The following is a 25,860-nucleotide window of genomic DNA, read 5'->3' as shown; positions in this document are numbered from 1 at the left end:
TCTTTTTGTCACAAAAAAGCTCTTCACAGACCCAGTATTTCACACATGAAACATAATGGTAACCATACTGCTCAGAAACAAGAAGGGTTGGCAAACATTTTTCATTGTCTGCTATTCATTTCTAGCCATTTTCATGGAGCTATCCAATGTGGAGATTTGGGAGAATTAGATGTAAATCTACATGCTCACTGTACAGAGTACCTTAGGAAGACTTAGGATAACCACAGTCACTTAACCGTTTTCAGCATCATTAGACTTTGGATAATCTGCTCCAGAATGACTTACATTATTAGTGGTTCTTGATGGTTCAATTTCATTAATAGGAGGATATAGCCAAAAGCTAAGGAACATGCATTCATAATCGTATCTGCTACATTTGATAAGAGAAGTTAAAGTTCAATACAAAAAAACAACTATTTTACAAAACAAACAGGAGATAATTTTCCTAGAATGGGCCCTTCTACAGAAAGTAATCTTAGGGTCTGTGTTGGAGCATAGTTTTTGTTATGAAGTAGAACAAGAGAACGTAAACTTTTGTAAACATCAAATATATGCACTATAAAAGAATGAGGTATGGTATTTATATACTACACTATTACTGAAGAGTTTTTGAAGAATAATGATCCATTAAAACAAATGAGACCTGCAACAAAAGTAATTAATGTGACTTATACATTTAACAACTAACCCATGTCAATCTACTGGCTTTATGTTAATTTACATATGAATGATTTATGAGACAAACATGAAGTGCATATGCAAAAATATGAAGGAATGTCCTATATGATAAACCTTTATCAAAATCCAGCAACCATTTATAGAATATTTAATAAAAACTATAAGACAAATTTTAACATTTTTTGTGTGTGTAACTTGGGTCAGAGATCATTGCTGTGCTGTCCAGTGTAGATGATGTTAAACTTTTTGTGGAACTTCTATTATTATTTGGTTGTGCTGAAGCTGCTTTCCCTGATTATGTGTTATTGCCTGCCAAAGACTTGCAGTTATCATTTTTTATAAGCTTTTGCAAAGGATGGTGGGATCCATAGTAGACCACATTTTGGTACACTGAAGGCACAATTGTTCATTAGAACTGTATCAAGTAACATAAAGGGTATCTGTTCAAATGAGATTGCTACAATTTCAGTTTCTTTTGCAATTTTTCTTATAAAAACAACTACTGATTTCAAGAAATTGCTGTCAACTTCTGAATTTTTGGCTTATGTGCCTTTGTTTTTAAAAATTCTTGTTTATTTTGAATATCTGAAGAGATTCTCTACTTCCTTGCAATATCATTTTTGGGTTATAAGGTTCTCTTTCATAATCATAATATTCAATTTCGAGATGAGAGAATCACTTTAGATTGATTTAGGAGGATGTTGATTTCCTAAATTCTGGACTGTTTCCACTTCCTTGAAACACCACAGTGACTCAGCAGTAAGTCTGACACAGTACAGGTAATACCTTGTGTAACTTTTTGCTTAACAATAAACAAACAAGTTACTACCATGGAGAATATTTATAGCAGTCTTTCTTAAATTATTATCCCACTTAGCTCATTTTTTGTAGAAAGCTATAATGTAGTTCTCTAGCTACTAGTGTGTCCAAAGTAACAGTGCTATATTTATTAGTTGAAAGTTCAACATGAGCCATATATAAGTGCTGAACATGATGCTCATTATGCTACATTTTGGACTATCCCCAGTACACTTTTTTATTATGTATGCTTATTGCTTTGTAACTTATTGTTAAACTTATTCACAAGTTATTTTCTGTCATAAACAAAATTGTACAGCAGTAGACACAGCATTTTATAACCAATTATATTTTCTTGATTAAACTAATGAAACTTTGAATGTTTGTATATCAGCCCCTTTTCATTAGACTGAAGAAAATGTAAAATGTTTTTCTTTCTAGGTTGAAGTAAGAAGCGATAACACTTTAAATGTATCTAGCAACATGCGAAAATTGATAGAGGACAATGATATATTTTATGCACTTGATGTCTACTACGTTGCAAAAATAATGAAAAAACTTTCACTTATAAATACCACAAATGACACAGTAAGTATACTCACTTTAAAAGTATGGAATAATCTTTTTTTACGTTTTTTTCTAAAACATATGGTTTGATGTATATGTTTAGAACAAAATTAAAATTGTATTGACAAAATCATGACTGTTGAATATATTAATTCCTTGACTTTAACTGTTTTGTACCTTTAAAAAATTAATTAAGAAATCAAGATAAGTTCAGATATAAAATTGCCTTTATGAAATTATACTAACTTTTTTTAGCACTAATTCAGGAAAGCTTTATTGAATGATGTACATAATTTTATGTTCTAGGTCCTGCATGATGTTGCTCATGTTGTTGATAAACTTCTCGAAATTGAAGAATCCATATTAGCATCTTCCCAGAGAAAAATTAATGCAACCAGCATGTGAGTTTTTTATGATAAAATCATGCAAGCATCAATGTTATGATGCTAAATCTTAACATTCTGACATATAAATCCATGTATAGTGATAGAAAATAAAACACAGTGGTGTAATATTTACCTGTAATTGAACTAATTCATTAGTAAATATTTTATATATAGTTACATTTATATCACAGTAATGGGTTCAGTACATTATATTAAAATAATTTCAAATATTCAAGTAAACAAGTTATGAGACAACCCGAATGTATCTTTTTAGTGGCTGTGATAATTTTGGACTACTGTTATGATTGTACTAGCTATCTGATCTTAATATTCTTGGAAGAATAGGAAATATTATTAGCCCAAAAGCCGTGAGAAGTTCTGAAAGTCTATGAAAGTGAAACAAGTACATGTTTATCACTATTTTTAAAAGAAAAGAGTCATTACCCTAATAAAGAGGACAATGTATGTTGATTTACTATGAAAAAAGAGAACAAAAGCAGTTTTAAATAGTCTGTCCTGAGAGTGAATATGAAAAGAGTTTATGTAAACATTTATAAGTATTGTTGAAATAATGTATTTTCACACACACATAGTTAGCATCATTTGGTAGCTCTGAAAGAAAAAGGGGCTCTTTATCAAGATAATCTTTTCATACAGCTGCTTTTTGTTTAGAGAGATGAAAACAAAATGTTAAACTTTACACAGCTCTTTTTACAAGTGTACAGTGTCACCTTCATTCTATTTTTCTAGAATCTCTGGAAAATAAACAGTTTCTTTGTTTCTGATGTGGAAGTGATTGTTGTCTGAAATGTTAAACCAGAACGAAAAGAAATGTTACCTAGTTGTCAGAGACAGAATTAGATAGATGTTTTTTGAAAATTCAGTGTCTACAATTGTGTCTTTTCTTTTTTTCTGTACCATATATCTTTTTATATTGGGTGATTTTCCAAGTTTTGTTGTTTTAATTACTAATTTTCAGTCTCATCTGAGGGTGCCACATTGTGCTCTGAGGGATGTCACCATGTCTTCTGAAATTACACAAAATGTTTTGTTAAGTTTTTATTTTTACTTGTAGCTGTGGTAAAATTCCATAATATAAAATATTTTAAATTTAGTTTTGCTGATGCAATACACAAAGAATAATCAAATGATTTATATATTCCTTTTTGGACACACAACTTGAAGAAGGTTCACCAATACAACCGTGTGTAGTGGCAGGTAAAGTGGGGAGCCCTGATGCACCAGTATATACTAGTTTGTATTCATCTCTGCAGTATCAAATTATTTTTGATATGTACATAGTATATCACCATCAAATAAGGTTGGAAAGTACTGCTCTAAGTTATTAGCTTTTAGTAAACTGCCTTTTTTTGTAATTTAGTAAATTGTTCTTTTTCTCTGTCTTTTTCTCACACTACTTAGCTCTGTTACTAACTTCCCATAGTAATTCGTAGCAAGCCAACTTTTGCTGAACTGATTTATTTTATCCTGATAATATAAGGTGTTAGGACATCACCTTGTTGATCATCATAATTGGAAGTGAGTCATGGCAAGATTATAATTAACATTTACCTAAGAAGATTTTGTACAAAAGAATTTTGAAAATTCTTATGACCAACACCAAAAATTTTAAATAGTGCAATCAAAACAATACTACTCTTTTAGCAATAATAATTTTTAACTTGATTGAAACTGACTGATGTGTTCCTTCTTTACTGTTTGTAATTAAAGCAAAATATACTTTTTTATTTCATCAGTTTTTTGTGTGTTTTTTTTCAGGATTACCAATGCTGTAGAGAAGATGTTAAGCAGAACTCAGTCTAATGTCTTGCTGTCCTTAAAGCAAGTAGCAGTGTCAAGAAATGTAAATCATCAGTTTCAAGCTGTCAAAGATATTCAAGTTGGAATCCAGTTGTTCTCAGTTTCTTCAATTAGATCTAAAACCTCTTTGCAGCCAGTCAAATACAAAGATGAGTTTCCTGCTTCAGACGTTACAGTTGGTATTGATGTAACACCGGCCATTATAGAGGACCATAAACTGTCTGAAAAAGTTGGCACATCAGTTGCCCTTGAATTTATAATATATAAGAATGGAAAGCTCTTTTCTTCCAGTTCTTCAACTATCAGAAATATTGTAGTAGGCCCAGTAATTGGAGGAAACATTGAAGCTGGTCCTATATATGATCTGGATATCCCTATTGAGATTGTGTTTAATCTTCCAGAGGTAACCTTTCTATTTAACTTTTTCTAAACATGTAACTAAATTTTCATTTAGTCACAGTATAACGCTTATCATAAGTATTTTTGGTTGTATTTTTTAGAAATTCAACACAGTTGATGAAAAAAAGTTACAGTGTATGTTCTGGGACCAAAGACTTAGCAACAATGAGGGAAGTTGGAGTAGTAAAGGATGTCAGCTGGGTGAAAAAAAGAACAATAGATTTACCTGCCTGTGTGACCACCTAACACATTTTGGAATGATTTTTTTGGTAATTAATTTTCGTGAAATTGTGAAAAATTATGCAAGTTTCTTTCATAACGTAGGGTTTATAGTTAATATTTTAAATGCATTAACGTCATTTTTTGTCAAATAAAAATATAGATTAGCTTCATAAATACTGCTACCTCACCAGCTCTGATTTTTTCGTTTGTGACAAGTTTTGTTTCCTATTGATGGAAATGGAAACCATAAACACCCATGTGTCAGGATTTTATATTTATGTGGGCTGAATATCCTTCTGCAGTAGTTGTCTGCAGCATGTTGGGTAGCTTGGCTCAGCTGGTTCTGACCACATTGTGGTTGTTTTTTTTCTGTTGGGTGAGCTAGGCAACTCATTTTGTGCTCTTATTCTGTCTATTTCTAGTCTCTTCTCTTTCTTGTTTTCTCCCCCTCAAGGTGAATTCCTTTATGGTGAGGAGGGGACTTGCCAGGAGAGCTTCTGTATTTCTAATTTAGGTCCTCTGGGATCTGAACATCCACCCATGCATTTGCCATGTGTAGTGACCTGTGAAGGGGAGGATCCAACCCTAGCACACCACTTTGGCCTTGAATTACTGTGGACAGGTGCTCCCTTCCCAGAGTTAATTGACTGGTTCTATCAAGTTATGGTCAGTCAAGTACTAATGTTGGACATTTTCATTGGTTATTGTGTACATTGTGTCTAGTGCTTGTGTTTGAGTATTGTGACCACAAAATCATGGCATTACTGCATTGTTCTTGTTTGGCACTGTAGTATGTCCCCTTCTAGGAGTCTATGGTGGCTGGCATTAGTGGACACTGAATCCTCCTCTACTTATCATGGACTCCCTAATCCTCAAAAACAAATAATCACAAAAAACAGTTTATAGGCAAATTACTACACATATATGACTCTGTCACACAGTCATCATCATTGTCAGGTCCTGTACCTCGATTTTTAATTCTTCATTCTTTATCTGACAAGAGGTTCTTAGGGCAAACTTCTCCCTTTTGATTCAGAATGGATTAGAGAGGCTGGCTAGCTCTCCTAAGACCATCAGGAAATTGCACTTCAAGCATATTTAAGTGGAAATATTACTCCTACACATAACAAACTCCTTCTGAGGTTGAAGACCCTGTAGGAGATATACCTATTGAGTCACTCCCCTTACTACTATGAATTTTTCTATGGGTTATAATTGAGAGTGACTTGAATAATATCCCCAAGTCAGAGATCCTTGCTGGTTTCTCTAGTCAAGGCATTTCTGTTGTGCACCATATCTCCATTCACAAGGGTGGAATGATGTTGCCAATCAGTGTGTTAATTTTGGTTATTTGAACTGTAAGGTACAGCCATACATTCCTAACCCTCTCGAATATTTCCAGTGTCAGTGGTTTGGACATTTAAAGGCATTTTTTCATGGTTCTCTGTGTGCTCATTGTAGAGCCTACAAGTGTCAACTAGACCGTCACTGTGTCAATTTTAGTGGCTCACACCCTTCTAACTGTCACTTCATGCTACATGCTTTTGTCTCAAAAGCTCAACAATCATCAAGTATTAAGTCAAAAAATAATCTAAATAATAACTTTTACACTAAACAGGTTTACATGTCCAACACCATGAAGTATTCGCACATAGTCACAACTATATATGTAGAGAGAGTATGGACTCCATTTCAGGATCTTCCAAATCTTAATAAAAGTTTTGTACCTGTGTATAATATGCCTCTCTGTATTTTCAGAACTTTAACTTTGGAGTGATTCTTATAAACAAAATGTTTTGTTTTTTTCAGGAAATAGCCCACCAGAGAAAAATTTTGTTGTGTTACTATCTAAGTTTTGCAAATTACAAATATATACAAGTTTTTTGTTTTAATCTTATTTCTGTAATATCTCAGGAACTTTTAAGTTCTTATCTTAATTATCAGCCAGTTCATATCCATCACAATGTATGGGCTTGTTTTTATCTAAAAGTCACTTTAATATTTTTGAAAGTTGCAGATTGCAATTTTCTGGCTTTCTTTTTTTTTTTTGAGGGGTCCCTTATTTGAGCTTTTTTGTAATAGTTGGCTTCAAGACACATTAAAATGGTTGTAGGAGTGGTTTTGATGGTTGACTGGATCAGTGAGTTATCTACATATCTTTAAAGTTTGAGAATCGTCTACCCTTACTCCTGTTCAATTAAAGACACACTCACAATTGTGAATGTTGGGATACACCAATAAAGCCATGAAATAACCATTTTGAAGGTAAGTCATAAAAAAACAGTTTTAGAAATTGACACCTTATTTTTTCTTTCAAGTTGAGAACACTCACTGATCCATTTCATAAACAGATCTATACTATAAATAAGTAAGTGACAAGCAGGCTCAAGGTTAACCTTGTGAGACTTGTAAAGGTATTGAAATAGGTGCAACTACACATCAACCATCAGTGAACAGCTACAGCTCACAGTTAGTGTGTCTTGAACTTAAACACTATAATCTTAACTATTTACATTTGTTTGTCATTAAGTACAAAATTAAAGCCTCGGTGTTTTACACAATTAATGCCATTGTTAATTGCAGATTAGGTATGCTAATGTATGTTGCTGATATTGCTGCACAATCATAACAGTGACTTACAGACAATATATTGCACATAAAAGCAATCTCAGTGAGTGTATCTAAACCAACATATATTTGTGATGAATATCAAAATGGATATTTGAAATATTTTAAGTCATGTCGTGTCTATCTTGGGTACAGTTACGTTTTGTAAATTGTATCGTTTAGTGTATGACTGTGTAAATTGCTGATTGGTCAGTATTGCCTTATGGCAGATGAAATTGACTTTATACATCATAATACCTTTCCAGTGAACCAGTACATCGCAGCATATTTAAAAGTTTTGTCATAAGTCATTATATTTTTTGATACAAACTTGTCACCAGTGAATTCAATCCCAATGATTTGGAGTCATTTTTGAAGTTGCAGATTTTGCATTCTTAAATATGGAAGATGGAAAACCAAAAAAAAAGATAATAGAACATTATACATTATACTTAGATTTGTTTTATATCTTGATTCATTAAGACTTCAGGTGCTTTTGTGCAAAGTTGACAAATTCTATTACTTCCAAAGAAAAAACAAACACACATTATTTTTTGAAAAAGAGATTAATAATATCTAATTTCTTTGCCTTAACATGAAGAAAAGAAGCTGTTAGTTGTAATTTAATCCAAAATTATACTTTTTGTGAAACTAAACAAAAAATAAATGTATGTTATCTATTTTTTTATGTTCAATGAGTTTGATTACTGCAGATTAGGGTCTGTGAACTAATACAGTGGGTTGCAATATTATGTGCTCAGTGTGATATAAAGTATTGTGGTCTGAGTTTATGCCAACTAGAATACCACAAAAAGACATATTTTGACAGCATTTCAATATTTACGTATGAAAAATTGAGTAATATCTAACAGAACAGATGCTGCACAAACATATCAATGTAACTAAAAACTAACACATGCTGCAGCTGTACCACAGGTACCTATAAATAAACATACTACATATTTCAACAGTTTCTGAAGTACTGTCAAAATATGTATGTTTTTTGCAAGAAATATTGTGCTTATAAATATTTGCTTGCTAATTTAACATATATAAACTTTTCGTTTTGTTGTATTAATTGGTCAAAAGGATAAAAAATAATTTAAAAATAAAAATACTTGAAGCTTTTTGTAGATAACAAAGAAGCAACTCCATAATATTTTAAAAAATAGCTACAAAAAACTTGTAACTACAGTAAATAATGGTAGCTTTAAAATGTAACAGATATTTGGATAGAAAATAATGCAAGTTTAAGTATTGATAATTAATATTCTGATAAAATTTACTTCAATAACAATTCCAAACAGTAGGTGTGCAGTAACATATCCAATTAAAGCATTTCAGGACATCATGTTGATTAACTGTAGAAATTTTACATAATCTGTTGGATATTGGTTATTTATTGATGGAAACATTTTATGAAATACATTGTCTGAATAGATAACCTCTCAGAATCCAGTGTAACATCACTCATTACATACTTGTAATTATGGTAGTGCTAACTGGAAGTTATTTAAGCATTGATTGTTACTCTCAGAGAAAAACTGAATGAAAATCAGGTCAGTTTACAACACAAAATATATTTAAATTATTATATGATTTAACATGTTATGTGTTTTATTTTGGGTTGTTTCATTAATTTCTCATTTTTCATCAGTTTGAAAAGAAGCAATTTTGAGTGGCTGGCAGCAGTAAGTAAATCAGAAAATATCTAAAATATTGTTCAGTAATTATCACTTTAAATATTTTTATGATCCTAAAAAACTGGAAGAATGAAAGAATACATAAATCAGCAGCATGGAAACTACACAGAAATTTATGTTGTTACAGATAGAATACTTTTAGTCAATCCAAAAATGTTTGTAAATAGTGTTACTTAGAGAGTCACAGCCATAGTTCAAAAAATTTTATATTTTCATGAATGAGAAAGTAGATCTGCTAAGGAGAAAAAAAGACAAATTTTGCAGTTTCATTCTCACTGTAAATGAAAGTTAAGAGTTACACCTTTTGAGTGGATTGTTTATTTTTACTTAACATTATTAAACGTTTTGATTGATCATGTGGATATTATCGGGAAAATGTTGTATGTTGTCAGTCAGCTGATGGCCACAAGAATGATCAAAACGTTTAATAAAGTTAAAAGACAAATAAAATAAACAATTGACTTATAAGTTCTTTCTCTTGACTTTTATTTAAAGTGTATAATAGATTTCCTTTCCTCACAACAATTAGTTCTCACTGTTTGTAATGACTTGCACTGTGGTTTACAATTTAAAAAATGCTGTGTGTGTGAACAGTCTGGTTTAGCTGTTTAAAAATAATCAAATTACTGTTAAAGGATAAATATTATATTATATCCACATTGATGTTTTGAAATTTAGGTACAGCTGGAAACAAATAAATAGCCTTTCAAGTAACTAAGAACTGAAGTATTATACATATAAAATTTGATTATGTATTTTAGTCATGTAATCAGTTTGGACAAATTTACAATTCAGTTAGTAACTTATTATTAAAATAAATTTCTAAATTGAAGAAAATGTTTAACTTTTCATTTTGCAAAATTAGTTACTAAACACAATTAGGTTAGCACCAAGCAAGTTCATAATGCTTTAGATCCCAATTACATTTTTCTATACTTTTCATTAATTTTAGAAACTCGTTAGAAAATATACTAGCTCAACTAATTTTAAATTTTTATGTGACTTGCCTAAAATTTCGCTTTATAGCAACATTAATTTTTATTAATTTAACTAAGTCAATAATAGTCAATTTCACCCAGTGAAAGTTTATATGGTTTAAATGGAGAATTTTTTTTTCTTCTATGCACTCACTCTTGTAACATCTAAACTGAAAGTAGTTATGATTGTTTAAATTTCTGGTTTAATCCTTTATCTACTTATTCTTTATCTGGTAGTTTAGACAATTTTAATATATAACATAACTCAAACGAAAATAGAAATAACATTTTGTTAATTTATTGCCAAGATTTATTCCTTTTATTGCTGGGATATGAGTGAAATTGTAAGCAACTTTTGTAATACAACCTTGATTCGTTAGCTTGTGCATAATTATGTTGGAGTTGTAACAAGAGGGGGGAGTGGATGCGAGGAGGCAGCTACCCCCTGGTCTTGGAGTCTCCCACAGCAGTGGGATATGCCAATACTCAGTAGAAATGCTTACCACTTAATGAGCTAAAATGGCTGCTGCTTTTTCTTAGATTAATGACGAAATTTGTTACTTAAATTTATTTTACAGAAAATTAGCAAAAGCTAGTAAATAAAATAAAGGGGGAGCTGATAATATTACTTATCCCGGAGCCTGGGCTGTCTCTCATGCCTCTGAATGTACAACTCAGTGATGGTTGTTTGTTAAGTAGAAGGTACAGCATAACTGATTTGTACAAATTTAATTATTACTCCTTTAGCATAAATTCTACTGGATGCAGTACACTTTGTTTTGTTGTTAGGAGCATAATACACAATAGGTTGTCTGTGGTGTGCCTACAATTGAATTAGAATCCAGTTTTCTGTATTATAAGCCTTCAGACTTAATAGTAAGCAACTGGGAAGCAGTATGTTTTGATAATAATCAGTAAATATACTTTTAAATCAGTCAAACTGGAAACCAGAAGTAAATATGTTTCCACTAAAGACAGAATGACACATGTATATATATATATATATGTATACTTCTGTTGGAGTACATTTGAAAACCAGCTTATAAATATTTTGTCACTTGATAACAGATTTTATTCCTGGTATAAATCCATTTGAATAATTCCTAATTGTAAAAAATGATGTATTTGTTTTTAACTAAATTCATAGGAAAGTGTTGATCCAGACAGTTTCATTGAGGAAAAACATGAAGCTGCTTTGAAGACAATCACCTATTTTGGTTGTAGTCTTTCCATATTTGGACTTGCCCTAACAATTCTCACTTTCATTGTTTTCAGGTATATTTGAATTATTTTAAATGATTTTCTTTATATCCTTCTGATATGGACAAAAATATCCATTTTCTTTTCTGTGCACATGTGTGTTTTGCTAGATTTGTTAGTTTTCTGTCATTTGAAGTCTTCTTTTTTTGTTTTCTTCTAAAATTCTAAAATATTTCTAATATTTATTTATTTATTTCTAACCACAAATTTTATGAGCAATTAAAATTAAAATGGAAGAAGAAGACTCTCAAACACTATAAAGTTTTTAAAATATCTAGATAGAAAAAATACTAATAATGAACATTCCAACTTCCAAATTTAATTTATTTACTCAGTAATAGGCTATAATACACTTCACAGGTTTCATCACCTCGTATTCTAGAATCTGGAATTTAATACACTTTCTTCAGAAATTCATTTTTAAAACTTAACAACTAATCAACAATGTAATATGTAATAAACCTTACATAGGGAACAGAGAATCAGTAGCTGTTTGCTTAAAGTATACAAGTTTTTAATTTTCCCATAAAAAACTTTAAAATCACTTATACTGGAAACTCTACACATTAAACATATTTAGTTCCAATAATTTTCCTCTACATAAAATGTTTTCTGATAGATATTTCTTTTCAAAGACCAAAAGTCGTTTTTTATAATGTAATTTGAATATATGATACATACCTTCTGTAAAGGAATTTCTTTACTACTTAAAAATATAATGCCTAAGCTATTTATTTATTCATTCACTTAGAAATGTACTTTTTTCTTATATTGTGCAGAATGCCTTCTGAATTTTCTATTGAATAATTAATTTCAAGCATAACATTTGTGTAAATGTATATGTCAGGGCTTTAATCTGATTCTTTTAAAGATATATGAAGATAATTTGTATAAAATATAAAATTTTAGACCTGAATTTGTAACAATAACCACATTTATAATATAAAATGGGGAAAAGAAATATATATATATATGTGTGTGTGTGTATCAACTAAAACACCATTTGAAGTAAAATTTATGAATCTTAGTGAAAAAATGGGTAGAACAGTGAATGACAAGTTACTGGAAAAGATTTGTCAGCTGCTTATCATAGCATGCTTTTAATAATTTTAACTGAATATTCATAATTATGCTGGATTGTGCCTCTTAAGAGAGAAGGAACTGATTTATCCTAACTTTTATCCCTATACATCTAAAATCCTTTATGTTTGATTTTCCTTAAACATGCAGTAAATATACATACATATAATAACACATTCTTTACTTTTCTTGTAAAGTTTTTAATTAGGTATACAGTAAAAGTAAATAATCAATTACAGTTGCTAAACTAAGCATGTTTAATTAAAGATAAAATAACTTGCATGTTACTGGTAAATTCCTGTGTCATACAGTAAAACATTTATTAATAACAATCAATTTTTTCAGGAAATGGAGAAAAGGGATTGGTCACCAGACCTTGTGTAATTTAGCAGTAGCTTTGCTGGGGTCCCTGGTAATTTTCCTGATTGATATAAATAAAAAACATGGACCAGGTCTTTGTATGCTGTCTGCTGCACTGCTACACTATTTCTTAATGGTTTCCTTTGGATGGATGTTGGTTGAAGCTGTCTTACAGTATTTACGGTTTGTGAAGGTTGTGGGCACATACATCCCTAGATTTATGTGCAAAGCTATGATATGTGCTTGGGGTATGTATGTGTTTTATTTTAAACTAGTAGCTTACCATCCTAAGTTGTGCTTTCTGCTTGCTTATGCTTTTTTATAGTTTTTTCTCACAGCTTGATAAATTGTTGATGGTTTGATATTTAGTGCTTATGTTTAAGGTTTATATGAAACTAAATATTTCAATTGTGGTGTTAGGATTTTTGTTTGAATAAGTGTATTTATTTATGGCTGCAAAAAATTTGCTAACTTAGGTGCTAATCGAGCTTTTTTGTCTTTAATTTATATTCAGTATAAGACTAGGTAGTTAAAATTTTTAAGTATTTCTGTCTGTTTTATAATTTCATATAAACTGATATATTCAATGGTTATTGCTGTTTTTTCTTGTGGTTGAGAAGATTGTACGTGAACTGATATTTTAATACATATAATTATCAGCACAAGGGTTGAATGCATACAACATTTTATGTCTTATGTCCTAGTACAGCTGTAGCTTAGTATTAATAACAAATGATAATGCTGCATATAAAGTGTTTTTAAATACATTACTGTATTTCTAAATATATTTTGAGCTATGATATTTAATATATTTTGAATTAAGTATTCTTCACAATTTCATGACATCATTTATTCTTCCACATTCCCATAGTTACTGAAAGACTCCTACACCTTTTATTCACTTCCATCTGGACATTAAGATGCTTTATGAGGTGATCTTCGTCAATGGTCTTACTGTTGAACTTAATTTTGTCTCTGTCATTCTTCCTAGTCTTTGTTAATAATTATGAAAATGTAAAACCATTTTTGGTTTGACTTTGATGTTATACTTTGTATAACATCCTGCTAGCTTCTGGTCATTACTATCCAGTTTGTTTTATACTTGATATGACACGGTCCTTTAATTTCTCTGGCTGATTTTACTAACATTGTTTGTTTGGAAAATGAAAAATCTCTGATTGTTATTGTTTTTTCTGCTAGTTATAGAATGAGTTATACTGTATCAAGCTTTTTTTTTCCCATTCATAGGAATCAATAACCAGTGTTCAAGCAGTAATAGAATCAATGCTAACATTCTTGTCTTCTGACTAAAGGTTTTATTTATCTGTGGCATGAGTCTCTTTCTTGCTTTACATAACTGGATATGTAGGATTTTCTTAATATGCTTCTAAATAGTTATTAATACTTCGACATTATAACGCACAATACTCCCTATGCACATAAATTCTATTCCACACTCATTTATCTTTCCTTCTTAAAAATGTGTGTTTGCCCTTTGAAATTAAATACCTATTTCAAATTTCCTGGCAATCTGCTGATTTTAATCAATCTGTTTATGGATGTAGTGCAGTGAATTTGAACTAAGTTCAATATAGGGTTTTTATTAAGGTGTTGAAGTTTTGGATCCTTTACACTGTAAATGTAGAGTATCATAGAGTATGTAAATAATATAAACTGAGTATTTTGTTGCACAGCTTACTAAGGTTTTTTTTTTCTTCATATTCAGCATTGTATTAGTAAAGGTTATATGGTGAATTGTTCCTTAGTTCCAGTAAAAGGTTTTTTCTTGCATAAAGATAATTGTCCATTAAGTTATTAATGTGTCCATTTAAATACAAGAAACACAATATATTTATAAATAATTTCAAGTGATTTTGTTTTATAGAATGATTAAATTAAGCATTATAAATGTATGAAATTTTCTCATTAATAAAGTAACCACTTTAGGAGAAAATATAAAGTAAGATATTTCTGTAATATGCTAGATATGCCTAAAGTATTGTTGCTCGCTAAATAATTGCAAACATACTTGTCACTCATGGTCTCACACCTGTTATAATGAAACATACAGATCACTTGTTTGTAGATTTTATTGAAACTTGAAAGTAAAATACTTGCAGTATTGTGGTAACTAACATTGGGGGTGATGTCTTTGATATACTTAATAGTCATAAAGAGTAAGTTATTGTTAATTTTCTGGTATTTCTTGAATTAGTAATACAAACGTGTATTGCAACTTTTAAAAAAAAAAGCTGACTTTATATTTGAAAAAGTAAATCATATGGAAGTGCCTTGTTATCTCTAATTCATTTTCAAATTATAATACATGTACACTGAAGTAGTTTAAATGTTTGGTTTTGTTACTTAAACGAAAGCCACAGTTTAACTCTTTCTTTTTTTTTATTTCTAGGTACACCTTTGCTGATTGTGTGTTTAGTTTTAAGCATCGATCATAAACAGTATTACTATGGTAAAAACATGTAAGCAAAATATTAAAAATTATGTATTCGTTTTATAACTGTAGTACGACACTTTTTATAATTTGTTCTAATGATTAGTATGATAAATTTCTATCTTTTTTTATTCAAAAGAAAATGTTACCTTCTGATATGGTACATTACTTCCCTCACATAAAATTAGTCTCGTTCAATACTGCCCTGTTTATGCAAAAAACTTCTTTTTAAGCATGTAACAAGTCGTTTATCTCCCTCATTTGAAATTACCTGATAAAATACATCTCTCATGCAAGTCATACAACAACCATCCACCAATAAGAGTGCAACATACTTTGGTGATGCATGTGACTACTTCTGTTTAATCCTACTGAACTATCACTTATCATTTGGTAGTACTCATGTTCAGACATGTGAATTATATTTATGATTTTAATCGCTTAAATTTCGAAGTGTGATTTCTTCATTTTTTTTTTTTTTACATTAAAGAAATATTTTACTTTAACTTACTTTCCCAGATTTCTTTTTTTCACAATCACATGTTTTACATCAAAATCTTTTGTTTAATTTATATATTTCTGCAATAAATTCTGAGGTTTATGTTTTCACTTTGGGTATCATACCTCTTACAAACACTTCAGGTGGGGGAGATTAATTATTGAATTTATCTAAAGTAATTACAGACTATTATGGTTCTTCATTTTCTACTATCCCTTGTTATGTATCATTCAAAGGATGTTACTGTGCTTAGGGTGGTTCTGGTCAACTTCAGTTTGAAGGCAATGGTTCACATTATGCAGACATCTTTTCTTATACCAGATATCAGCTTTCTCTATCACTCTGTCAATTTCTTATATGAACATATCCCCCATTCATAGCTTTGGAGGTTTTTGATTCCCTCTGGTCTAATGAACTTAAAGTGAATACGGTATGATCCTCTTTCCTATCTCCACCAGATGACTGGATTTTGAATTATAGTTGACTTACCATTGATATGATGTTTATTGTACTCTCACATAGATGTCAGTTCTCAGTTGCATGGGTTTTGGATATAGTTTACATTATGTGTACAGTCCATCAAGCACTGGCCACTCTATACCTACCAATTTTACTATTGACAACTTTCATATTTTCTTGGTAAGAATTTCATAAATATCATATGGTTCAAATCTCTATTTGCCTTATTTCTCTTTCAGTTTCTGCTCATATGTGTGACATATTCCTCTGATGGGCAAAACCTATACCTGTTTCAAAAGTGGAGCAGTTCCCCACACTAGTTTTTAAAATCTGTCTCACCTTAGGAAGTGTCCTTCAGACACTTTCAAAGGATCCTTCTTTCTTTCCTTCCACCTGTTCAATGTGGGATTCTAGTTATTTATGTGAGAGGATGTAATGTACCATACTGAAAGTTACAGTTTTCCTGTAGTGAACATGTATTTCTGATGAGCACTTACCTTCTATCTCACTTCCTAATATAAACCTGTGCTTTCGTCTTTGCTCAAAGTAATAGTTTGATAGAACTGAATAGAGGGAGCCACATGCATCATGAGAGTATGTTGCACTCTTAATGGTGGAGGGTTGTTGAATAATGATTTGCATGAGGAATGTTGGAATCAGTCAACTTCAATTGTATGGAGGAAAATGGTTTGTGACATGTGTAAAATATTTTTGGTATATAGACAAATGAGAATAGTTATTAATGGAAGAGGAGGTAAGAACCTATTAGGCATACATTTTCAGTATAGGAAAAATATAAAAGTTTAGATGCAATTGTACATAATTTCTTTGCAGTTTTCAAATATTTCAAGAACCAATAATATGCATCTAAAAGCTCAAGCTGTATATTAAGTACATTTTCATTAGAATGTCTCTACTCTTAAAAGTTAGTAATTTTCTCTTTTTATGAATTGATATTGTAACAATTAGGTATTTAAAGATTTTGTTTATTACAGTTGTTGGTTGGCTCCCTATGGTTTCTATATAGCTTTTCTTGCTCCTGTTGGGATTGTCGTAGTTGTCAGTTTGGTTGTATTCAACACAGTTATCTACAGTATCTTCTGTGGACAACAGATAGGACTAAGAACCAACCAATCTGAAAAAAAAATTGCCATAGCTAAATTACGTGCTGCCTTGTGTATTCTTATCTTACTTGGTATGTTGTTTTTCTATTATTAAAAATTTTTATTCAACTTAAAAATTGTTGTAATTTAAAAATAACCAAACACACAATTAACTAATTTCTCCAACAACTAGAAATTTGAGGATTTCATATGGAGAAGGACAGACATAATGATTTCTAGTGTCAGAAGAAAAAAAGACAAGTTGATGTGAAGCTGAACCAAAGATAAATATATTATTTATAAAAAATACTCAAACTATTGTATTAAAAATTCCAAAGTTGCATTCACAATTTACCTTCTTAACATTCCATTGCCTTACAACCATTTGCTACATATTTATGTTCTAGTGGAAATATTTAAAAATAAAAAGTTTCTGGAGATATTAAATGAAAAAGATTTTATCAAAGCATCTTATCCGACATGTAAATCTGTGGAGATAGCCAGTTAACTGTTTTAATAACAAAAAAAAGTAACTTGGAATGTTTACACAAAATTTATTTGAAAGTAAATTAAAAGTAAAATTAACCTTCTTTTGAACAACCAAATATGAACCAAATAAGTTAAAACTTTTAAACACCCATAAAATACAGAAATAAGCAACATTAATACTAGTCGAGATAAAGTTTTAAAAGAGGTTTTCATTTATGACAACCAAACTCGGAAAAATACACTTACCAATCGACAGTAATTGAAATGAATGCTAAACATGTGTGACTTAGTGAATAGAATGCTGGCTTTTGGATCAAAAGCTCAAGATTCTAATCACAGAATGTACTGCACTTTTAACTGTAATAAATTTTTTAACTGTGGTAATCAGTCCTGCTACATGTTGCTGACTTACTGCCCTACTCAGAAGTTCTAAATTAAAGATGGCCATGACTAAACATTGAGGTATCTCAAACGTAGCTGTTTCTCCATTTGAATATTGAAATTACTCTTCACAAGTGCTCTCTAACTACTTGATTTTTACATTGATTTAGTTCATATAAATTAAATCTTGAGTCTTAGTAATGACCGCTTTTGAGTAAAATAGATGGAGAATTTACTGTGATTATTTTACCTTTCAGGTGCTACATGGGTGTTTGGATTTCTTTCTGTTATGAGTAAATCTCGTAAAGCTATTTTAGTATTCCAGTACCTCTTCACTTTCACCACAACTATCCAAGGCTTTTTCATCTTCTTTTTCCATGTAAGTGTTTGAAAAGTATTCGTTTTTTGTTGTTTGTTTTTTTTGTATACATATAACAAAAGTTTTAAACTATAATTTTTGTTTTTATTTAGAGTGTGTGTGTGCATTTTTGTAAAGATATTGAGTGTTCGGTCTGCTTAGTTTTACCAGATAATATTCTATGGCTTCTAGGCCTTCATAGTAGGGAATGTTTGTGTAGAGAGAAGAAACATCCATAGTACAGAAAATAATGTTTGGAGAAAGTTTTCCATCTCCATTAATGTCAGAGATCGTGATTATAAAATGTGTTGTGTCTTTAATCTATGGTGTCACACGTGAGGAGGATATCCTTAATGTGGTGATAAACATAAACAGATAAGTTTTCAGTAAGCATACCACAATTAGAAATAATAGGACGACAAGGATTGGTGGTTTGTGTATTTTGAAAACATGTAAAAGTGGCCTGCAGCTGGCAGTTAAGGTGACAGGAATTGTAATGTTTCATGACTGAGATGTTGATATTTCTGTAAAGTATGTAGTATATCCTCAATTATTTTAACAAATTGTGGTGTGGAGTCCAAATATACCTTGTTATAGTCATTTGTGTCATTATGTTGTCAGTAACCTTTATTAATGTTATCAAATTTATCTTGAACAACAAAGGTGCAGCTCTTATCGGCTGATTTAATAATAATTTCATTTTCGCATTTCAATGACATTAGAACAGTGTGTTCACTATAGGAGAGTTTTGTACTTTTGAGTCAGAGTTAATGGCTTAAATTACTTCATTTTCAACTGCAGTAATAAAACTCTCTATATGTGATTCCTTGTTGGCTGGAGGTGACCAGAAAGAATTGTATTTAAACTGTGAGTCAAAATTAATCCTTTCAGTAGTTTGATCATGAAAAATAACTTTACTAAGAAATTTGTATTCAGTTTCAGTTAATGTTTTAGAGGAAATTTTGATCACATTTGAAGTGTTCTTGTATTTGGGTCAATCAGATTCAGAAGTGACTAAGTTAGTGGAATCAGTTAGGAAATAGGTCAGTGTAAGTGTTTACATAGTTGGAGTTATTAATCAGCAGCCTACAGATGGTACTGGTATAAAGTTTAATATCAGTATCTTTTGTTATAAATAGACATTGTGGTTTGGGTGAGAAAAACCTTTTCCTTATGTGAAACAAAATTTGTAAATACATATCTTAGTTTCCCTTTCAACAAAGGTTTACTGATATTTTAAGTCTGTGGCATGTAACAAAGAAAAATTTAAGTCATAAAAGATATCTATATAAGTGACCTAATACAAAATTATATATATATGAGACGTATGTATGTATGTGTATTTTTATATTCATATAGCCACACACACACAAATACACAGATTGTGTACTTTATGCTAAAATGACTTTTGAGCCTGTGTTGTTACAATCCATACTTAATTTTGTTTTGTCTCCCTCTAGTAGTTCTTTCTGTCCAGGTCACTCTAGGTAATAGTGTTTATCTTATGCAAAGATTTGAATACAACTTGCATTAAAGCTAAAGTTGTTTAATAGGCTGGTAATTTCATTATGAATTTCTGGCATAAAAGGAAATAAAACAAATCTACATCTTACAAAAAAGAGTAAACGTAATACATTTTACAGTTTTAAAGTTTAATTAAAGCTCTATTTACGTTGTTGGTGTTAATTTCTTTATAGTGGTATGTTAATTAGGTAGTTCAATTTATTTGTAAGTATTATTTGTGGGCATAGTTAATATAGGTAAAGTTTGAAGATATTTTTTATGACAGATGGTGATTGTATCTTATGTGTAGCAGTCTGATGATGACACGGTGTTTCTTATATATACTGGTAGTCACTTCATTGTTTTCTCTTTTTACATTAACTTCTAAAAAGGTGAAATAGCTGTTAAATTCTATTTCATATGTGAAAATTATGACATTAGGCCTCAAGATGTTTACGAATTCAATGAAATTAGGTAAATTACCTTTCTTATAATGCCATATACTAAAATGTATTTTCACCAAATTTGAGTTTTTTTTAATGTGTGTGAATTTTTCCCAAAATAGTTCTTCAAAAACAGACATGTAGAGATCACTATTAGAGAGGGAAGGAGGAGTCCCAGGAAATTATATTGTTTGTAAAACTGGATTTCATAAATAAAATTAGTGATGTTTATGCAGTATTTTGTGAGGTTGATAATGTGTTTTACTGCAGGGATTGTCTTGTTATATGTTTCTTTTACACAGTGTAAAGCCTGTTTGACAGATTTTATAGTAAAGAGAGATTTTATGTTCAAAAATACTAAGATATCTTTTTGGTGTAATTATGTATTTGATTTTATCTACAAAGTCTAGAGAGTTTTTGAGAGAACAAGGGTTAGTTTAAATCAGAGGGTTTAATCTTTTTACAAGGAACTTTGCAATATCTGGTACCAGTAAGCCTATAGTATCCAGTAGACCTGTGCTTGATAGCAATCTGAAAACCTCTTTCAATATGGATTTTTTGTCCAATCTCTGAAGGAGGTATGTCGTTGTTTCTGCCTGTTTTACTTGTACTTGGTCTGCTTGTAATAGTTAAATGAGTCATAAATGTTTACTACAGTGATAAAATTCTGTATGAAAGGGTGTATGTTTTCAGCTAATAATGCTGTGTCCAACAGTAATATTAGACAAATAACATCCATAACCTGCTTTAGCTAGACAAAACTCAAAACTCAATCCAGCATATTATGAGATGTTTTAAAATGCTGTGTGAAGAACAGACCCTTTATCTTACAACATATGGAATGATAATCTATTCTATGGTGTGTGCCCAACAGTAAGTGGTAATTATAACTTTGAATAGACTATGAATAGATAATAATTACAGTAAGTGGTAATTATAAATAACAGAGTGTATGCTGTGATCATCTTCAAATGGGTCTCAAGTGAGAAGATGGGGAAATTCCACCACTTCACAAAAAGTGTAGCCCCAGTACTTCTGGCAATCTGGGATGCATAGGTGTTCATAAATTCATATATAAAACAGGCATCCATGAATGGTATCCAACATGTTTAATTGTTGCTTTGCACTGGATTTTTTTTTATTTGTAATTTACAAGCACTTGCTTAATTATTAAATGATAAATTCATTTCATACTATCTTAAAATATTTGTAGGTTTTTCAAGAAAAGTCAGCAAGAGAGCTTTGGAATCACTTACTGAGACGAAAATCCCACACTTCAACTACAAGTACAAATACTTTCAACCTTTCCAGAACTGATAATAGATACAAGTTGAATGTCACAAATAATTCTTCATACGATTAAGGTTTACATTTAATTCTCTTCAAACTGTGTTTTTTGATAGCATAAGAATTGGATGCATTACCACATTTAAGCAGTAATTATTACTACATATAACATAGAGTATTATATCTTTTGGTATGCATCAAAATTTTTCTTTTCAAAAAGTGTTATTCACCTTGTTGCATGTCGTGACAGAGCCTGAGATACTTTTGATGCTGATTTTAAGGTGTGTTTTTTTCAGTTGGTGCTATTTGCTCAAATTTTCTTTATTTGTAGTTATGAATAATTGTGTATTTGTGTCAACTTTGTGAATGGAAAAACTAAAAAATAATATTTTTGTTGCTATCACACTAGAACTTGTTCAATTTTTGTTTATTATGTTAAAAAGTACAAAAATGTGTGACTGTGTGTGGGGAGCATTTCCTCTGTACCAAATGCTTAATCCTGGAATTTGATCTTTTATCAGACTTTCAAAACTAACTTCATAGACATTAATTCTTAAGATGTCTTTGGTAATTTATCATTCATTAATTTTATTTTTATAATTATCTTTGTTTACAAAGATATTTTGGAAATACCGATTTCAAATTTGAAGTGGTGCAATTACCTGAGTCAAAAAAAAATATATATATATATATATAAATGTACTGATTCAATGAACTACCTGCAGTTTTCAACACAACACATTCTCATTTCTCACTTGCTTTAAAAATTGACTTTTTATTAGGATAGGTATTTCCTATAACAATTCAGTCTTCCTTATTACCACTTACTTACTGGTATGAAGATGAGGCTGCTGTGTGCTTAGAAATAATTGAATATTTTACTATTTGAAAACAATCATTCTAGTAATTACCAATTACCACAACCAATATCTTTTTATATCAAACAGATTTTTATCTGTTTACCACTTGCTTTATGTGTATGTATATATATGTAGTATTTTTGTTATTGTGTAGTATAATAATCAAGAAATCACTTGAAAAATAGCCTCAATCAAATGATCAATTTCTTTTTTTTAATATTAAGGTTAAGAGAAAATTTTGGATAAAAAAATAGCAAGTTTTTAATTACTGGTGAATAATCAACAGAGTAAAAAATGTTTAGTGTAGATTTGAGCAATTTTTTTCAAAAAAATTATATTTTAGTAACATGTTAAGGAATTTTAGTATCCACAAACATTAAGACTTCTCTGCTCACAGAGGTTTATTTTACTTTACACATGCCAGATCTTATTTAAACCCTCCTTTCACTTTTGAACAGGGGAATAAAAGCATTTAACTGTTTCTTGAGATTAGCCTAACAGTAACATATAAATAAATAATATAAAATATAATAACCTCTTTTGATTTTTAACAAAAAGTTCAAATACTTATTAACAGCATGATACTTTAAAGAACTGTATGTCTCTTTGCAAAAAATAACCATATTACAATTTCTGTATAACAATTTTATGTATCTGTGTTTACTTGATTTTTGAAAAACTTCCACAATTTTTGTCAAAATGTATGATTTAGAATAATCTAGAAAAACAATAAAAACAAAGTCAAAAGCTGTGAAACACTAAAGAATGGAAGATGAAATGGTTTTCATGGACTCTCAATGTTTTAGAACAACAAAAGACCTATTGGTCCATTTCAACTGTTCCATCCCCTAAACCTTGTACAAGAGTTGGGGAACTCGACTTTTTCTGAATTGATATACTTGAAAACAATAAACTAAATTCAGGTTTTAGAAAGGAAGTTTTCAGATTGGAGCTACACTGTTTTTAAGATATTTGTTTGAAGTTTAAACAGCAGCAATGAATTGATATTCTGAAAATTTTGTGAAATATGTGTTTTGTAACTTCATTGTTGATTTTAATGAATTTTATATGTGAAAATAATACCTTGAGATCAACACCAGTTTTAAAGAATTGTTGATTGACTGAACTCTAAACAGTTTTATCCTGTTTTATTTGGTCTATTGTATTGGCTGTAAAAAGACAATTCTCATTGTGTTCTGCCTTTCATAATTTGTTTTTGTATTAATACTTTCTCTTTAATTAAATTAAAATAACTTGAGGTCATCAAACTGCTATTAGTTTTGATAACCAAGTGTTTAATAAAATGTTACTAACATTGTGTAAACTTTGAGTTGTTTTACTAGTTTATGCTATTTCAAAAATAAACCAAGCACACAGTTACTCAATTTTCACAACAACAAGATCTAGTATATGGAAAGCAAAGTTTTTTATATTTGTTGCAGGCGAAATAAAGGAAACATGATTTGGATAATTGTACAAATTGGAAAGGCTACTGCATTCTGATTAAAACTGAGTGAGTAAAATAAATTGTGAACAGTAAATTAAAGAAAGCTGTACTTAAGTAAAATAATATAAAAACAAACCTTTAACCCTTTCGGCACGGTTGGCGACTGCAGTCAACTTGAAGACTCAGTGTGACAGGCAACCTTCCTTTATTGCTGTTATTCTTATGTATTTAACATCTATGGCATTGGGTACAATCACTGAATATTTTAGGGACTTTTGTTGAGTTATAGCCGAGATATCATGCTTTTAGTATTGATACCGTAATTAGTTGATGTACCAAACATATATATTCAACGCCATGCCAAACATTAAAAGTTGTTATTCAGCGTCGAAAGGGTTAAACTAGAGTGTTTAATATAAACAAAGTATAATATGGCATACAATCAATTGATTAAATATCCAATAGATTAAAGCAAGAATTAGATTGTCGGTAAGTCTTAACTACTTCCAAACAACATTAATATGGCCAAAGTTACTAGAATTATTCTCACAACATATATGATTTCTGTTTTGACAAAACTGAATCACAAGTATTGTGAAGTATCTCTTCTTCACATGACTGTTGCATAGCAGTCCTACTTGCAAAGAGTAATGTAGGACATAATATAACTATCCCATGAAGCAACAAAGAACTTCAATTATTGAATCCTGATACAAAAAAAATAACTTTTTTGTATGTTTCAAATTAGAACTTTTTTAAAGTTTACTGTTTTGTAACTACAATATATTTATCATAGGTAAGTGAGATACCTGGTACTTGCATAATTTCAGATGCAGTAAAAATATTTCCTGTGGCTCCATCTGGTGTAGCATAGATTCCCATATACTCATCTATGATAGGGACTTTAACTTCCACATGAATAATATAATTTGAGATCAGTTAATGTACACAATTTCTGCTGTCACTCAATCTAACTGGCCCCTTTTCAACAAATGTGCAGATATTTTAGTTAAGACACTATTTGAAATTCTTTTTTTGTTTTTAAGTTGTTGTTGCTGTTGTTTGTTTGCTTTGTTTATACATCTTCCAAATATGGAGAAAAAGAATGAAGAACTTCTTCTACCTTTCGAAAAGTTTAGGTTTACAGCAAGCTGAGTTAGTGCTCGAAATGGCTAAAAGTTAAATACTGGTGTGCACAAAAGAGGGCAAAGAAAAACTGTCAGTACATACTTAAATACATATTTTGACTATTATGATAACTGCCTGTATGCAACTCTTTGGAACAAGTACCAACCCATTCCAAACACTTGGCTGACTTCAGAAACCTTGTTACAACATTGATTTGCCCAACCCTTATATTATCATACATTATTTTATTTTAACCCTAGAATTTATTATAAAAACATGTAAAAAACAGTGATAAAAATTTGCTGAAAAGAAATCCCAGAAATCTCTGAGTTAGAGGTGAAGACATATTGTATTGGACAATCCTCTCCCATATATCTGAACACATAAATGACAAGTGAAGAAGTAGAATATCAATCATTTTTAAGACTATGAGAAAAAGTGACAACATGTGAAAATACAGTAAGTCTTGTTACTATACCAACATAATATCTTGTTAATTCTGGAAAACACGAAGAAACTTAACCAAAGGAAGAACACTATGATTAAAATGAACTGTTGGAAAGATAAACAAAATCTAAGTCAAGAGGAAACAT

General features: G+C 30.3%; 1 protein-coding gene across 6 annotated transcripts in view; it reads left to right on the top strand.

The window, feature by feature from the left end:
• Nucleotides 1-24,016, top strand: part of LOC143255803 (uncharacterized) — a 117,500-nt gene extending 93,484 nt beyond the window's left edge. For 4 of the 6 annotated variants that reach the window (XM_076512043.1, XM_076512046.1, XM_076512042.1 and 1 more), the window contains 10 exons: nucleotides 1,918-2,064; nucleotides 2,350-2,444; nucleotides 4,209-4,653; nucleotides 4,751-4,918; nucleotides 11,306-11,433; nucleotides 12,844-13,106; nucleotides 15,269-15,338; nucleotides 17,264-17,463; nucleotides 18,499-18,620; nucleotides 21,759-24,016. In XM_076512043.1, the coding sequence (XP_076368158.1) occupies nucleotides 1,918-2,064; nucleotides 2,350-2,444; nucleotides 4,209-4,653; nucleotides 4,751-4,918; nucleotides 11,306-11,433; nucleotides 12,844-13,106; nucleotides 15,269-15,338; nucleotides 17,264-17,463; nucleotides 18,499-18,620; nucleotides 21,759-21,908 (1,788 nt within the window). In that variant the 3' untranslated portion in view covers nucleotides 21,909-24,016. Of the gene's footprint in view, nucleotides 1-1,917; nucleotides 2,065-2,349; nucleotides 2,445-4,208; nucleotides 4,654-4,750; nucleotides 4,919-9,135; nucleotides 9,170-11,305; nucleotides 11,434-12,843; nucleotides 13,107-15,268; nucleotides 15,339-17,263; nucleotides 17,464-18,498; nucleotides 18,621-21,012; nucleotides 21,124-21,758 lie in introns of those variants that run through there. The other 2 variants (XR_013030850.1, XM_076512047.1) reach the window with 2 other exon arrangements.
• Nucleotides 24,017-25,860: the final 1,844 nt, after the last annotated feature.

This window comes from Tachypleus tridentatus, chromosome 7, assembly GCF_004210375.1.
Source record: "Tachypleus tridentatus isolate NWPU-2018 chromosome 7, ASM421037v1, whole genome shotgun sequence".
Lineage (NCBI taxonomy): Eukaryota > Metazoa > Arthropoda > Merostomata > Xiphosura > Limulidae > Tachypleus > Tachypleus tridentatus.
This window is presented reverse-complemented; position numbering and strand designations above follow the sequence as displayed.